At 47.3% G+C, this 14943-nt stretch overlaps 1 protein-coding gene across 3 annotated transcripts in view; it reads left to right on the top strand.

Annotated features, from left to right (window-relative positions):
* Nup188 (nuclear pore complex protein Nup188) overlaps window positions 1-14943 on the top strand; it is an 87769-nt gene that overhangs the window by 32299 nt on the left and 40527 nt on the right. For 2 of the 3 annotated variants that reach the window (XM_084589336.1, XM_084589315.1), the window contains 9 exons: window positions 2364-2528; window positions 5374-5488; window positions 7345-7532; window positions 8134-8247; window positions 11439-11673; window positions 12502-12738; window positions 13292-13324; window positions 13580-13642; window positions 14030-14133. In XM_084589336.1, coding sequence (XP_084445462.1) covers window positions 2364-2528; window positions 5374-5488; window positions 7345-7532; window positions 8134-8247; window positions 11439-11673; window positions 12502-12738; window positions 13292-13324; window positions 13580-13642; window positions 14030-14133 — 1254 coding nt within the window. The remainder of the gene's footprint in view (window positions 1-2363; window positions 2529-5373; window positions 5489-7344; window positions 7533-8133; window positions 8248-11438; window positions 11674-12501; window positions 12739-13291; window positions 13325-13579; window positions 13643-14029; window positions 14134-14943) is intronic. The other variant, XM_084589327.1, reaches the window with a different exon arrangement.

Genomic DNA, 14943 nt, shown 5'->3' with positions numbered 1-14943 from the left:
CCACGTGCTTTCGCTGATTCATACATGCAAGGATAAACGATTAAAAAAAAATGAAATAAACATCCCCGCAAAAAAACAAAAAACAACCAAAAAAAAAACCTGCCGCTTCTAAACGTCCGCAGCCGCCATTTCTTACGCTACGCCGCGCGTATAGCACAACGATAAGGAAGGATGACTCTCGCAAAAAAAAAAAAAAAAGAGAGAGAGAGAGAGAGCTGCCGCTTCTTAACATCCGCAGGTGCCGTAGCCACGTCAGCCGCCGTGCTGCCGCACGCAGAGGGTTCGCAACACACGCTGGAGAAAGCATCCGATGTCTGTCTGAAAACAGGCAGCTGGCTTGGCGCATGCGTTGCGCGTGCTGAAGGAGAGAGATAGCTCGGCAAAAGAATGGGCACACCCACGCACATGGCTTGCAAACGTCATGTGCTGGCACGCGGGAAACGACAACTGCAGATGCGCGCGCCTTTGGGGAATGGGCGCGGCGCTGCCCAGACCAGCCGTCACCGAACTGTCCCCTCTCATTCCTTCTGAGCGTGGCTTGAAAACGTCGCGTGGCAAACGGCCAAGGGTGATGCGATCGTCTTTGGGGAAGGCACACTTTACAGTGCGGGGCGCGAAGTTCGATATATCGAACGACCGGTGAAATTGAGTTCGATATATGACGCGGCTTTCCTATACTTTTACATGGGATTTTCAAGGGGATATTTCGTGAGTTCGATATAACCGAAATTCAATATATCTGGGTTCGATATAACCGGGTTCAACTGTATATATTATGAATGAGATTATATTGCCGCAATATCATCGTACTGGCTCCGCCATGTGGCGAGCTTGGGAGACTGGCACGTGCTCGTCTTCTTCGCTCTCGGTGCTCGCCCGCCAGTCGGTTCCGTGCCTGATCTTGCCGGTGCTTTTACTTAATCCTAAGTAAACCTGCTGAACCAGTTTCACTGGCTTCTGTGACATTTTTGGTGGAGGTGCTGGGTAGATCCCATATACGAAGAGCCTCTGGCTGCCCCCTACGCCAATCTACACACCGTGGACACGACACCTGTGCACAAGGCGAGCCGTCGCTTGAGAGGCTTAGCACCCGAGTGTGGTCCTCTTGTTTCCCCACCGCGAACCACGATGACTACAGCGGCAATTCAGACCACCACTCAGTTTCCCGTGAGTGCCCAGCAGCTAATCTGCCATACTCCACGTATGCCCATGCCGTTTCATGGCGACAAGTTCGAAGACGTTGAGGACTGGCTGACCAGCTACGACCGGGTCGCTGTGTTTAATGCGTGGGACGAGGAGCGAAAATTGCAGAATGTTTATTTCGCACTAGAAGACGAGCGCGTGCCAGTCTCCCAAGCTCGCCACATGGCGGAGCCAGTACGATGATATTGCGGCATTCTATGTACGTCAACGAAGATCATAAGAACTGGGACCAAATACTACCGTATGCAACATTTGCTTATAACACCGCCGTCCAGGAAACGACCCGCTTTACACCGTTTCGTTTGGTGTACGGTCGCGAAGCTGTTACCATGCTGGATGCAATGCTACTGCCAGATGTTGCCCAACCATCGATTGCCGGTGCCGACCAATTCGTCCAGCATGCCGAGGCCGCTCGCCAGCTGGCTAGACTGAGAGTCCGGACGCAGCAAGGTAAAGATGCTCGACGGTATAACCTTCGTCACAGGGAGGTAATTTACAACCCTGGCGATCAGGTTTGGGTGTGGACACCTGTTCGCCAGCGGGGTCGCTCCGAGAAGCTTCTGCGCCGCTACTTCGGCCCGTACGAAGTACAACGCAAACTCAGCGACGTCACCTACGAAGTGACCCCGCAAGGAACTGTTCGCTCATCCCGACGGCAAGCACAATCGGAAGTCGTACATGTCGCCAGGATGAAGCCCTTCTACTCCCGCTAGGTCAAGCTACATGTGTTTTTTTTCTTTGCTTCCTTTAACTACTTGATGTGAACGCGCATCCCCGCCGACTACGGTTATCCTCGACCTCGCCACTCGGCATCGGGACGATGCCTTTTCCACCGGGAGGGGCAATGCCGCAATATCATCGTACTGGCTCCGCCATGTGGCGAGCTTGGGAGACTGGCACGCGCTCGTCTTCTTCGCTCTCGGTGCTCGCCCGCCAGTCGGTTCCGTGCCTGATCTTGCCGGTGCTTTTACTTAATCCTAAGTAAACCTGCTGAACCAGTTTCACTGGCTTCTGTGACAATATATGCACGCACTTACAATCATGTTAAAACCTAAAGGATGCTTAAAAACGTGTATGTTGTGCTTCAGGGCTGCGAGGACATGATGTTCGCAATGCTTAAGTGATGTGCGTGCATGAGGTTGCCGTCATTTTGCATTCAGGCTGTTGCTGCTGAGGAACCCTCCCATTGATTTGCTGGGAGAGTGCCTCCAGGTGGTGGCCATCCTGGCTGGGACTAACCCCGAGATAACCTGGAAGCGCCTGGTACTCACTGGCCTGCTGCCGGCACTTAGCACGCAGCCAAAGTCTGCGGCAGAGCTTGTCAAGTGAGTGTGAGGCAGCAAGTATGTAATTCCAACCCGTGTGGCCTCCATGCCAGCGACATTTATTCGTCTACCCTGTTCACCCTTCCCAACCATCCCTCCGATTCCTCCCTATGCTATTCCACCTGTAGCGCTGTCCTGTGTTCATTCACGTAACTACACAGCAACAGATACAGGAAACCACAAAAATTAAACTAGCGCTATCCTGTGGTGGTGCCTGTAACTAGGCATTTTATATTGGACGCCTTCACTGCTGCCAGGCCCCTACACTGTTCTCTTTTTGTCTAGGATATTTAGGTCATGACTGTTTGTGTGTTGCCAGCTGCTTAGTTTGTCGTTTAATTACTGTGAACTGAACACTGTAAACAGACATGCTAGAGAGAAGAGCAATGGTAATTTTAAATAAATTACCGGCATGTAATCAAGCAGGCTTCAAGTGTACCACACAGTGTATTCATGGTTTAAAATAAGCCCCATGTGAAGCCTCAGAGGGATAATTTCTGCGTGAAAATAAAAGCGGGCAACATTGAAGCAGACTATACTCAGCTCTAGGAAACACTTATGGCACAGAATGAGTGGATGAATGCTTACAACAGTATCTAACATGTTTTGCAAGAGGTTGGCAGTTCGAATACATCACACAAAGGGTACGGCGATGATCGAGTGGTCTAGGACAACAATAAAAAAAGCTTTTTTCACGAGCTCTTGTTCAGTTCCAATTTTGGGGCTATATTATCATTAAAATTTTTGTCATGCATGATATCATTCTGATGGAACATTTGAAAGTTTATGAAAATGTTCGTCTTTCTATTCTGTTTAGCTTAAGGTTCGCTCTAGTTTTCTGACGATGTCTGCCTTACTGTCTTAGCCTAAAGCATCTGATGCTATACACTTGCCACTGTTTCTGCTCTAAAGGCCTGGTTAAAAAAAACAAATATTCTGAGGACAATTTCTCGCGCAGCTAGTTTAGCAGCAGCGACAGACGAAAGACTTGTACTTGTGTCTCCCATTCTTTAGAAGGAATTGGCTGAGCCTATTTTGTACTACTTTACACTTACAGGCAGTTTATACTTGGAAGGCAATGCTGTGTATGGCGTGGCTCCACGTGTACAAATTGTCATCTGCATTAGCTTTCATTTTCATACACGTAGCCAGTCTCAAGTGCTAGAAATTTTTTCGCAAAGTGAAAGGAACGCTAGAGGAAAGTGCAAAATTGGGGAGCCGGAAAGATAAGGGGCGTCTAGGGCGTTTGTTGATGCGGCACCCTCAGTGAGACCCACACTCTGCCTGGGAGAAGTCTCCGGTATCCGACGAACGAGCAGCGTAGAGGTCACGGCCCTTTTTTTTTTCACGTGTTCTCTTTACCTTCTATTGCTCAGTTACACTGGCGATGACACCGATCCCACTCAACCGGCGAACGGGTGAAATAATAGCTTCATTTAAAAAAAAAAATTTGCCAGGGGTTAACTCAGCTTAAACCAATTAAGACGTGCGAAACCATTGTTTGGCATGATTCTGCTTGGCAGTCTAGCATTGAGAGACTGAAACAGGGTTTGGCAAAGTGTGCCTTCCCTGAAATGAAAATTGGTTGGTTTCGAGTAGCCCCGCCGCGGTGGTGCAGTGATAAATATACCCGACTATTGTGCCGGGGTACCCAGGTTCGATCCTGATCGCGGGCGACTGCGTTTCGATGGAGGCAAAACGGACAGGCGTCCGTGTGGTGTGCGATGACAGTGCATGTTAAAGATCCCCAGGTTGTTGAAATTACTCTGTAGCCCTCCACTGCACCACATCTTTCTCTCTTTCCACTTTCACTCCCACCTTACTTCCCCTAAGGTGGGGTTCAGGTGTCCATAGGACAAATGTGACAGATACTGCGCCTTTCCTTTCCTGTGAACCAATTATTATTGGCTGTGAGGAAAGGAAATGCACATTGTCTGTCTCAGTTTCCAGCTTGTCTAGCAGATGGATGGTAAATGGGAAGCTAAATGGTTTGACAATCACCCTGTACGCTGCACAAATAATGGTTGCATTGCAAGTTTGATACAAAATCACGTTATTTTTTTGGTGCCTGTTTGTTGCCACTTCATGTTGACACCTTCTGTCGGCCAAACTTGAGCCAAGTAGGGCTTTCATCTTGTCTGTGTTTTCTCTCTTTCTCACCTGCACGTAAAGTCATTCCTCCCAAACATCAAAGACCATTGTCATAAGTGGCAGCATGCGAGTGTGAGGTCACTAGAAATTGCGTCAGATACTGAGCAAAGGAGTGGGAGCACCTTTTGTTGTATGCTTTCCACTTGCAATAATAGAGCGCTTTCCATAAACCATGGACGGTTGCTGCGACGAAGGGACATCATTCACAGTGCTGTGGAATTCGAGGATGCCTAGTAAAACTTAACAGAACCAAATGAAGGCATTTACTTCTCACATTTTTTTGTGTGTGTATTTTTAGTAGCACACCATTTTTGTGCTTGTATAGCAGTGTGCTGCAATGATGAGTTTGTCACTTTTGTCACGTCATCAACGCAGCTCTGACGTGTCGTGCTATGCTGGTCACCTTGATTGCATGTGGGTACCTTAGAGCAGCATTCGGTAGACTTGTAGGGCATTCCAACATTTTTTTTTTAAAGCGTTAGCTTTGACTACTAGTACATACATTTGCCGATTTCTTGTTCGTTTCTTCGTCGCTCACAGATTCAAGATGGCAGCCAAGTCAGTAATGAGAAAGATCTTCCCTTTCCTGTCCCTCCCTTTTGTGTGTTTGTTTCAGTCACACGTCGTGCTTCTTTCTCGCTTTTGATGCTGCATGTTTGCTAACTTATCGCCAAGTCTATGCATGTTTTTGCAGAGGTTACATGGTCACGGACAACATATTGAGTCAAGCCATGGCCTCCCAGGAAAGGGTCATAGGGGACCACCCTGTGTGCCTGGCCTTTCTCAGCTTGCTGGCTGCTGTTGCTGAGGTATACATCTGCAGCTTATGTTTTGAAATTCTATCCTTCTAGTTGAACTTACTCAAGGTGACTTGAACAGCGTGCCTGTCTGGTGGCTGAACAGGATCTGCGGTTGTGTTTTGACCATATGTAGTGTTGAGAGGCGTTGAAATCAACCATGGCATTGTCGAGCCGAAGGGGAGTTTTGAAACAAGAGCTTCACTAAGTGATGTAAAGCCAAGGTCTCGTGCACAGGTATATGACCTTCAAGTGAGCCAGAGGTCAAACCACGAAGCACTTGTGGTGTCGCTATGGTGTTGTCGTACCCCATGGTAACAAAGGTCAAGGCCAGTGATGAACTATTCCCGTGATAATGAAGGTCAAAGATCAAGGTCAAAACGATGAACTACGACGTAGGCACATGGTTTGGTGTCATGTGATAACTGACGTCACATTGTCACTGAGTATATAAAGAGGAGTGCGCAGCGTGCCAAGCCATTGCTGATGGAGCCCGAGGAGAGGGACACGAATGAAGCTATTGCGCACACACTAGGTTTAAGTGTAGCTAAACCACCAGCAATATTTTTCTTTTTTGTTGTGATTGTAAGTATGAGAACGTTCGTGTTCAATAGCTGCTATGCAAGTTCAAAACTAGCATGTCTTGAAATATTGGTTACCGTGTTGTCCAGTGTATAACTTGCGGCTTTTACAAAAATTTTGTTATTGCATCCTATACAACAATGTGTCTTGTATGTGTATATTTTTATTTTTATTCACTTCAAGCAACATTTTTAGGTGAAATCTGTCATGAAACAATGGTGGTAGTGACTTCCGCGGTTACAAAATCTATGGTCGCACAGGCCCTAGGCATTAGCAATATGAAATGCCAAACAATGGCAATGTCTGCACTCCTCATCCATGCACTCCTCGCCCATGTCAGGACAAAAAAGGATAAGCGTGCTGACTTCTCCAGTTGCCATTTGCTACATCGTTTGGAGGCTACTGCATGTGTGTTCTCCCACTTCCTGCGTGTATAGCGCCGCTGTGCCCGCCGCCCGAGCATGATGAAGCTCGTGCGAATATTGGTGCGAAAAGGGTATCTCAGCACTTCTGGTGCCAGAAATTGGCTAAAGTTTTGATAGCACGTCCAAAGCTGAAGTCTTTGTAAGCTTTGAGTAAAAATAAAGCGTTGATTCTCTCTCTGCCTTCGCTAAAGTATTTGTGAACATGAGTGCCACCTCTTTTTTTCTATCATTTCACATAACAGTTTTAATAGTTTTCTAAGAGGCATGGAGCCATGTGTAGAGTCCCATTGCCTTAACGGATAAATTGAGGTGCGTCTTATAATAATAATAATTGGTTCACAGGAATGGAAAGGCACAGTATCTGTCACATTTGTTTCTGTGAACACCTGAACTGTGCTGTAAAAGGGAAGGGAGTGAAAGTGGAAAGAGGGAGTAATTTCGACCACCTGGGGATCTTTTTTTTTTTGTGCGCTGACATCCACAGCACAGGGATGCCCGCCTCCATCAGGTGCCTCTTACACAAAGGAACTCTTTATATAGCAACTTTTTTGATGAATGCCTCTAAATATGAGGGGTGTGTCTTATACACTGGAAAATACGGCAAGTCTGAAGTGTTTCTTGTGAGCCGATAATCTTCAGTAGGCAACAGGCAGGGCTCACCTGCACAATAAAGGGTAGTCAGTCTTAGTCTGGTTAATGACTCTTTGCCATTAATGAGTGCTGCAAGAGTCATTTTCCACTGGCATTGTTGCTACATTCTTTTAGTGTACCGGCTGTCACAGAATTTCGCATTGCATTGCCCTAACCAGTGGGGTCATTTTCACATCCCCTCAAAAGATGTCCTTAACTCTCTATTTGCAGACCTTTGTGGAGACTGTCAACGAAGATTTCCTGGCATGCTTGGCCGTGGTGCTACAGGACATCTTCCCCACGTTCCACAAGTGGCCATACAACAGAGTGCAAGACAGGGACACGATTGGGCATCGTTGCCTCTTCATTTTCCACCGCGTGCTCACAGTCTCGGCAAACTTCAACGCAGACGCTGTCAGGTGAATGTTTCCAGCTTCATCAGTGACTTGTGATGGCTAGCAATCACTCTTAGCTGCTTGCTTTGATGCCTGTTCAGATTCAGAAGGCCATTAACATAGAGTGATCCCTGCAAACTGCTGCTAGTAAGCAACTATCATTGTTGCTGATACGTCATCTGAGCACTCTTGCACGTAGCACGGTCGCTATTTTGCCATCCAGTTTTGTCACGTTTGGAGCTGCAGAAATAGAGAGTTCTTCAATCCAACGAGCTAGGAAACTTCAGGGTCAAATCTGGCCATGCCCAATGGCAAGCTTCAGGAGGCAGAGGGTGGCGCCACCTATGAGTTGTGCAGGTATTTAATCGCACTCTTCTTGTTTTATTTCACTATATTCATGTTTCAGTCGGCATTCGGCAGTTCCTCCAAATGCCTTCCTACTTTGTTTTGCCAACAACAAACCACGACAAGCCTAATTGGCCAGCAGCAACGCTAACTTGTAGCTTACCCATGCTTGCAGCATGGAGGACTTAACATGATCTCGAAGAGTAAGCTTTACCCTTCTTAAGTTAAGTTTGGGACTCTGTTGTTCCTTACTTTCTGTTTTGCTTGCCTTTCATTGCAGGAGTACTGAGCTCTGCGTGTACAGTTTGCTCCATGGCGAGTCGTGTGCTGCTTTGCTTCGACTCATTGTGTCCGCTGAAGAGTCCGTTGCACGAGCCATGGAGTTTGAAGGAAGGTGAATGCAAGCAACAGATATCCAATGATTTCTTGAGCTAACGGGGTGCATTCTATGAAAAGGTTTGGTTTAGTTTCTGGTGTTTAACGTCCCAAAGCGACTTAGGCTATAAGAGATGCCGTAGTGGAGGACTCTGGGAATTTCGACCACCTGGGGTTCTTTGACGTGTACTGACATTGCACAGCACATGGACGCCTTGCCTTTTGCCTCTATCAAAAAGCGGCCGCCGGGATTCGATCCCACAACCTCAAGCACAGTAGTCGAGCGCCGTAACCACTGCGCCACCCCGGCGGGGCTCTATGAAAAGGGTAATATGGGTTGTGATAGAGTTGAGAAGAGGGGGGGACATCAGGGAAGGACAAGGTTACTTGAATATTTATGGCGGAAAGGCCTTCTCCATGCATTGGACATAGCTAGGGTGTTGATGGGGATGGCATTTCATTTTTTAGGTGGAAGATATAGGAGGATTGAGTCTTCTGGGTTAACAAGAGTTGTTGTCTGGCTAGTTGGGGATCGTCTGCAGAAGTCATGAGAAAATGTCCTGTTCTTGTCATGTTCTACGTGTCCTCTTGTGTGTCATATTATTAAGCGCATTTTCCCGTTGAGTCTTTTGGAGTGCATTCAGATGTGCCGGGCCTACTTGTTTATGTAAGAGCTGTTAATGGGTGATCTTATTGCAGCACACTACAGAAACTTTGCACTTGGGAAAAGGGAACAAGACAAAAAGAGACTCACGCAGCCCCCTGTGTTTGTCCTCTTTTGTTAAGTGTGAATTTTCTGTAGCACGCCATTCGAAGATGCACAACCAACTACTCCCAGTTGTACATTGCCAGCTTTCAATGGCACTAAATTCCAGGTCAGCAGCAGCGTAATTGGTGGTGGTTGGTGGGGAGATGGTAAGAGTGGATTCATAGCTATTACGGTGTGTTTGTTACCGTATTTACTCGCATAATGATCGCACTTTCTTTTTTTAAATACTGACGCAAATTTCGGGGTGCGATCATTACGCGGGGTAAATTTTCTACAAAAAATTTTTGAGCACCGAAAACGCAAACAAGTTGCAGGTCAGACGTCTTAGAACATATATCTCGATTACAACCAAAAATAAAAGCTGAGTAAGGCTTACCTTCGCAATAAACGCGCACATTAAGCATCACATGGAGTGCACAATGCCCATTTATTTTTTTTCGTCAGTACTCTAATCAAAGTCTGAATCCTCGCCATCCTCGCTTTCACTGCTGCACGACTCATCGGAAACGGCAGTGTCGTCGCTGGGAGCATCTTCACAGTCCCACAGGAAGTCATCTTCCGTTCCATCCAAAGCGTTAGTAGATATGCCTGCCTTCTTAAAACCCTTAGCCACTACCTCGTCGGGGATACTGCTCCACGCTTCTGTGATCCACGAGCACAGCATCTCCACGGATGGCCTTCTAATCTTTCCGCTCGGCGTCAAATCATGCTGGCCCATCGCCATCCACCCAGCATAAAGTCGTCGAACGTTGTCCTTGAACGGTTTGTTCAAAGACACGTCGAGAGGCTGCAGCAGCGAAGTCAGGCCGCCAGGAATGACTGCAATGTCCGTGCGCAGCTCTTTCAGCTTGGCACGCACGCTGTCCACAAGGTGACCCCTAAAACTGTCCAAAACCAGAAGCGAGGGAAGCAGAAATGCTCCTGGTCTTCTTCCCCAAACAGTCTTGATCCAATTGACCATCAGGTCTGCAGTCATCCACCCTTTCATTTGTGCACGTATATGGATGCCACGGGGAAAGTTTCCCTTCGGAATAGTCTTCCGTTTGAAGATCACGTATGGTGGCAGCTTCCGCCCGTCGGCCATCACAGCAAGCATGACTGTGCATCGCTGTTTTTCTGCGCCAGACGTCTTCACGAGGACGCTCCGAGCACCCTTCTCGTTCACAGTTGTATTCTGGGGCATGTCGAACGTCAGTGGAGTTTGATCGGCGTTTCCAATTTGCGACATGAGGTAACCGCATTTTTCGCAAAGCCTAGTGACGAAGTGATGGAAGTCTATCACTTTGCTTTCATACGCGGCTGGGAGCCGCTGGCACAACGACGTCCGCCGCCTCAGGGAAAGTCCATTCCGTCGCATAAAGCGAGTCGTCCAACCGGAGCTAGCGCGGAAATCCTTTGCGGCGATTCCCAGCTTCCTGGCAGTTGTGCGCGCCTGCGTCTGTATCATTTCTAATGACACTGCACAACCATCCTTGCACAGGTCCCTCACGTATTCTAGGACCGCCTCCTCAACACGAGGGAACTTGCCCGTTTTGGGTCCACGGAAAGCCCGCCGTGTCTTGTTCGTAGCCATCAGCTTCTCGCGCTGCTTCTTCCAATAGCGTATCCTCATTTCGTCCACGCCGAAATGCCTACCAGCAGCGCGGTTGCCATGCTCCAGTGCATAGTCGACAGCCTTGAGCTTGAACGCGGCAGTGTAACTGGCATACCGCCCCATGGTGAAATGGCGTAAACTCGCACAAAAACACAAAGCACGCTACGACGCTGCCGAATTGCAAAATGGCGAACGCCGCAAAGCATGGAATCATGGGAACTCCAACGTTACTAGACTAGGTTGGGAACTCGTCGGAATGCATTCGCTGCGGGATGACTGTAGATCAACCACCAGGCGGCTCCATGTTCGGGGTGCGATCATTACGCAGGGAATTTAAAAAATGGAATTTTGACCTCAAAATTCAGGGGTGCGATCATTACGCGAGTGCGATCATTATGCGAGTAAATACGATATATGACTGATGTTTATTTCTCCTACCGACTTTTTCATTCTTTTTCACATGTCGCACAGCATATCGCCTATTGCTGAGTTCTCACATTACACGGCTTAGGGTACGCCTTTGTTAGTTGGACGCGCCGAGGTGGCGCAGTGGTTATGGTGCTTGACTACTGTAGCTAAGGATTTGGGATCGAATCCCGGCCTCAGCGGCCACTTTTCGATGGAGGCGAAAAGCAAGGCATCCGAGTGCTGTGCGATGTCAGTGCACGTTAAAGAACCCCAGGTGTTTAAAATTTCCAGAGTCCTCCACTACGGCGTCTCTCATAGCCTGAGTCGCTTTGGGTCATTAAACTCCACAAACCAAACCTTTGTCAGTTCTGTTTGCCTCGTGAACAGAGAAGGGAACCGTGCAAACACTGTCCATGTTATGTCCCCTGCCCTACTGTAGTCGCCACTCGGAAGAGTTGCTGATGTCCGTGCGGCTGTGCTTCTCGCTGCTGAACCGGCTGCTGCTGCTGGGCTCTGGTGCGGGCTCCCCGTTGGAGCAGCGGCTGCTTGTGTCTCCCAGCCAGACAGCAGGTGGTGCTCCGTCCCTGACTGTGGCTGTGGGGCGCTTCTTGTACCTGCGCTTCGACCCACGTCTCTGTACGCTGGCTGTCCAGTTGCTGAAGCGCATTGCCAAGGTGGGCGAGAAGAAAGTTCAGGCACTGTTTGTCATCGGAGATGTAAGGGAGGCAAACAAGATAAATGCAGTTTACACATAATATTCAAACTCAGAGGGAACCAAGAATTTGTACAAATCTGTAAAGTCCGAGTCAACTGGAGCACCTTTTTATTGTGCTTAAAAATGACAGGATCAAAATGTTGGTTCAAATAAACGGGCAGTTTAACATAAGTGAGCTGAGATGAATGAGGCCTCACTACACTGATACCATCTGTACCATTATGGGTCAAATAAATGATATGCTGCTTTTTGTGAGTTGATATTTTTGGAGGTTTTGCAAAAGTTGGGTGATGCGGAGCATGGAAGTTCAGTAGATGTCTGTATAATACGAGGTGTCTTGTAAAAGCCTTAGTGTACAAAAGAGAATGGTTAGTGCAGTAAATGCTGTCAGAAGTATACAAAGCAGTTTATATTAGCGTACATGTTCTTTTATCTTTACTGCTTCTTGAAAAGTCCTTTCTCAGCTTTGATACTATCATCCATTATTTTTCTTTCCTCTGTATTTACTAGACTGTGTGTAGGTGCAGAAGGGTTATTTGTTAAGCTTTTACTTGTTGTCTAATCAGTCGGGACTTGCGAGGGTTGTTACACAAATGACGCATTAAAGGCTGGGGTTATCTGCACAGTCGCACCATATTTTGAGCAGAAATTACAGAGAACTGCGGTCAGCAAAGTGTGTGGAGGGGGGCCAGCTTTGAAATGCACTTAATATATTATTACAGAGTGAATGAGTGAGGAAATAAATGGGGTCGACTGATCAGTCAGCTTTGCGCATTTCCTATTGCAGCTGTACCCAATGTCCCTCCTGGCCTGCCTGGGCCGGGATGCCGAGAGCTTTCGCGACCAACTGCTGCTGCGGTTGAGCAAGCAAACCGAGGATGTGCGCCTCAAGGTAGCCCTCCTGCAACTGTTGGCAGTCTGCACGCGCACCCAGCCAGGCCTGTTCCAGCTGCTTCTCGGCTCCACGTCCTCTACGGCGGCACCATGTTCCTCTTCGTCGCCTTCTTCCGCTGACACTGCACTGGTGAGTACACCTAAAAATTTTTAGATCAAATATAAGGAGGAAATTAGTGATCTTAACTAGTAGCAGGCTGTAGTAGCTATGGTCAAGTGCGTGCGCCAGAAATGTCTGCTGATGAAATTTGACAGTATTTATTCTAGGGCCAGTTGGTTTAGCTTGTTGACCGTGTAATGCTTGGTATAGTGACATGCTATGCAAACTCTAAATATGGCTTCATTTTTTGACCCATGCTCCTCAAAATATTTCAGATAAAAGTCAAGTGAAAACTGAAAGAGATGCAGGAGGCCTTCTTTAAGACCAATCATTGCAAAAGCTGAAGAACAACCTAATATTTCAACATTCACTCTGCTAAAGCAGTACATAAAAGCATGGTGTTGAATTAAATTCAATTGATTGATTGCTTGTGTCTGAGTATGTGCACTCTGTTTCATTGAGACATCTATTAATTGCTAATAGCTGAAAGAGTTTGGATGTTTTTGCATCTCTACTGCGTAGGGCCATTATAGCAATAAACTTCTCACTTTTGTTCGAAATTTTCATTGTCTGGGCATTGCAGGGAAACTGCACTGAAGGAGGAAAGGAAGGAGAGGTAAGGAGAGGAGAGAGGCACGTAAATATCACTGCTGGCTGGCATTCAACATAACATTATACTTTTTCGCTGCAGCTTGGCATTGTTAGCGGTGCAAACTTGGCTTTCGCTGAATTTCCTCAGTTTCCAGAAATCCCTTTTGCTGCTAACGTTTGTGAATACCATGCTTCATTAACAGTTGAAATCATGTAACTGCCCTTTTTTTGCTTTACGAAGGCAAAGTGTTAATTGCTTTTTCTTTTTTTCTTTACATAGAGCACCTCAGGGCTAGGTCTGTGCTTGGGCGAAGTCCTGAAGATTCTCAAGACCAAACAAGAGGTGTGCATTTGTTTCACAGCCTTTTAGTGCCGGCGGTCATTCTCAAATGCAGCATGTTTGGGAAATCTCAATTGTGGCGTGTGTGCTTGATGTTTCCATCCATTAGAATTGTTTCTTTTTTTGCTATGGCTTATCGCAGCAGCTTCCTCGAGACTTTTAAGCAACTGCCTCACATGCAGGCATGGGGATGATTTCGTCAGCCTGTTGCGAACAGCTTTTCACTAGACACAAGTGCTGGCCCAATATTGGCACTATGTTGGCAATACATTGGCCCGATGTTGGGCCGGACCTTGCTAACATTGTACCGGTATTGGACGGTGGTTTGTGCTGCCGGTGAAACTCATTATTGTCAGTTTCAGTCTAAAGCATGGGTGCACTGTTTTCCAGGGTGTAGACTTCTGCCCAGCCGACCTGCATTGCTCGTCTGTAGAGTTCATCCACAGCTTGTGGGCCTGTCACCAGTTGCGTGCCATGGAACTGCTGCGCAAGGAGTAAGTCGACAGTGCTTGTCTGGATAGATATTGTTTCCCTTTTACATGTTGTCAAGGGCACCATCTGTGTGAAGGAGGCTCCACCTGCCAGCCATGTTGAGTTTAGAAAGGTTTCCCTTTCTCCACCTGCCAAATGTGGCAGATGACAAGCCCCTCCCCACTTGTAGGAAAGAGGAAATGACGCGGCAAAAATAGTAATGACTAACAATGGCTTAGCAAACTTAAATAAAAGAGGCGATTATAAACTGAAATGGAATAAATAGGATTCGTTTTGAAAAGATTGGTGAGTGAAAGGAAAAGGATACAGTCGAACCCGGATATATCGAACTCGAAGGGGATCGCGAAATAGTTCGATATATTGATAATTCGATATACAGAAATCAACTTGATACGCCACTTGCGATCGTGAAAAATGATACTGTATCTGTCGCGTAGTCAACCCACTCGCATAATAAACTTGCTCCCCACTTTTGCCCCCGAGAATTTGAAAAAAAAAAATAGCGTTCAGTGGCGCGTTCTTCCGTTTCGATCGTCGCATCCACAGCTCATTTATTGGCAGCGCGCCAAGATGCAGCACAACGATAACGTCACGCCGTGCTTATGACTATACTTTTCATAGATCCTGGCAGAGTGCCTGCGTGATGGCTTGATTGCAAAGCCTAGTTCTATTTATCGCGCCGCGCTTGGGGTGGGCGTAGTCCACTGCTACAAAATCATTGGCAAGCGTGATAGCTGCAAATGCCGTTTAAAGCGAACAATGCTAAAAGCCGGTGTCATGATCGCAGCTGACCGCATGCTTTCGGTGATTCA

The sequence above is a fragment of the Amblyomma maculatum genome, chromosome 1 (assembly GCF_055883805.1).
Source record: "Amblyomma maculatum isolate TAMU_Amacu chromosome 1, ASM5588380v1, whole genome shotgun sequence".
In the NCBI taxonomy this organism is placed as follows: Eukaryota; Metazoa; Arthropoda; class Arachnida; order Ixodida; family Ixodidae; genus Amblyomma; species Amblyomma maculatum.
Note: the sequence above shows the minus strand (reverse complement) of the source record. Positions and strands in the feature narration are given on the sequence as shown.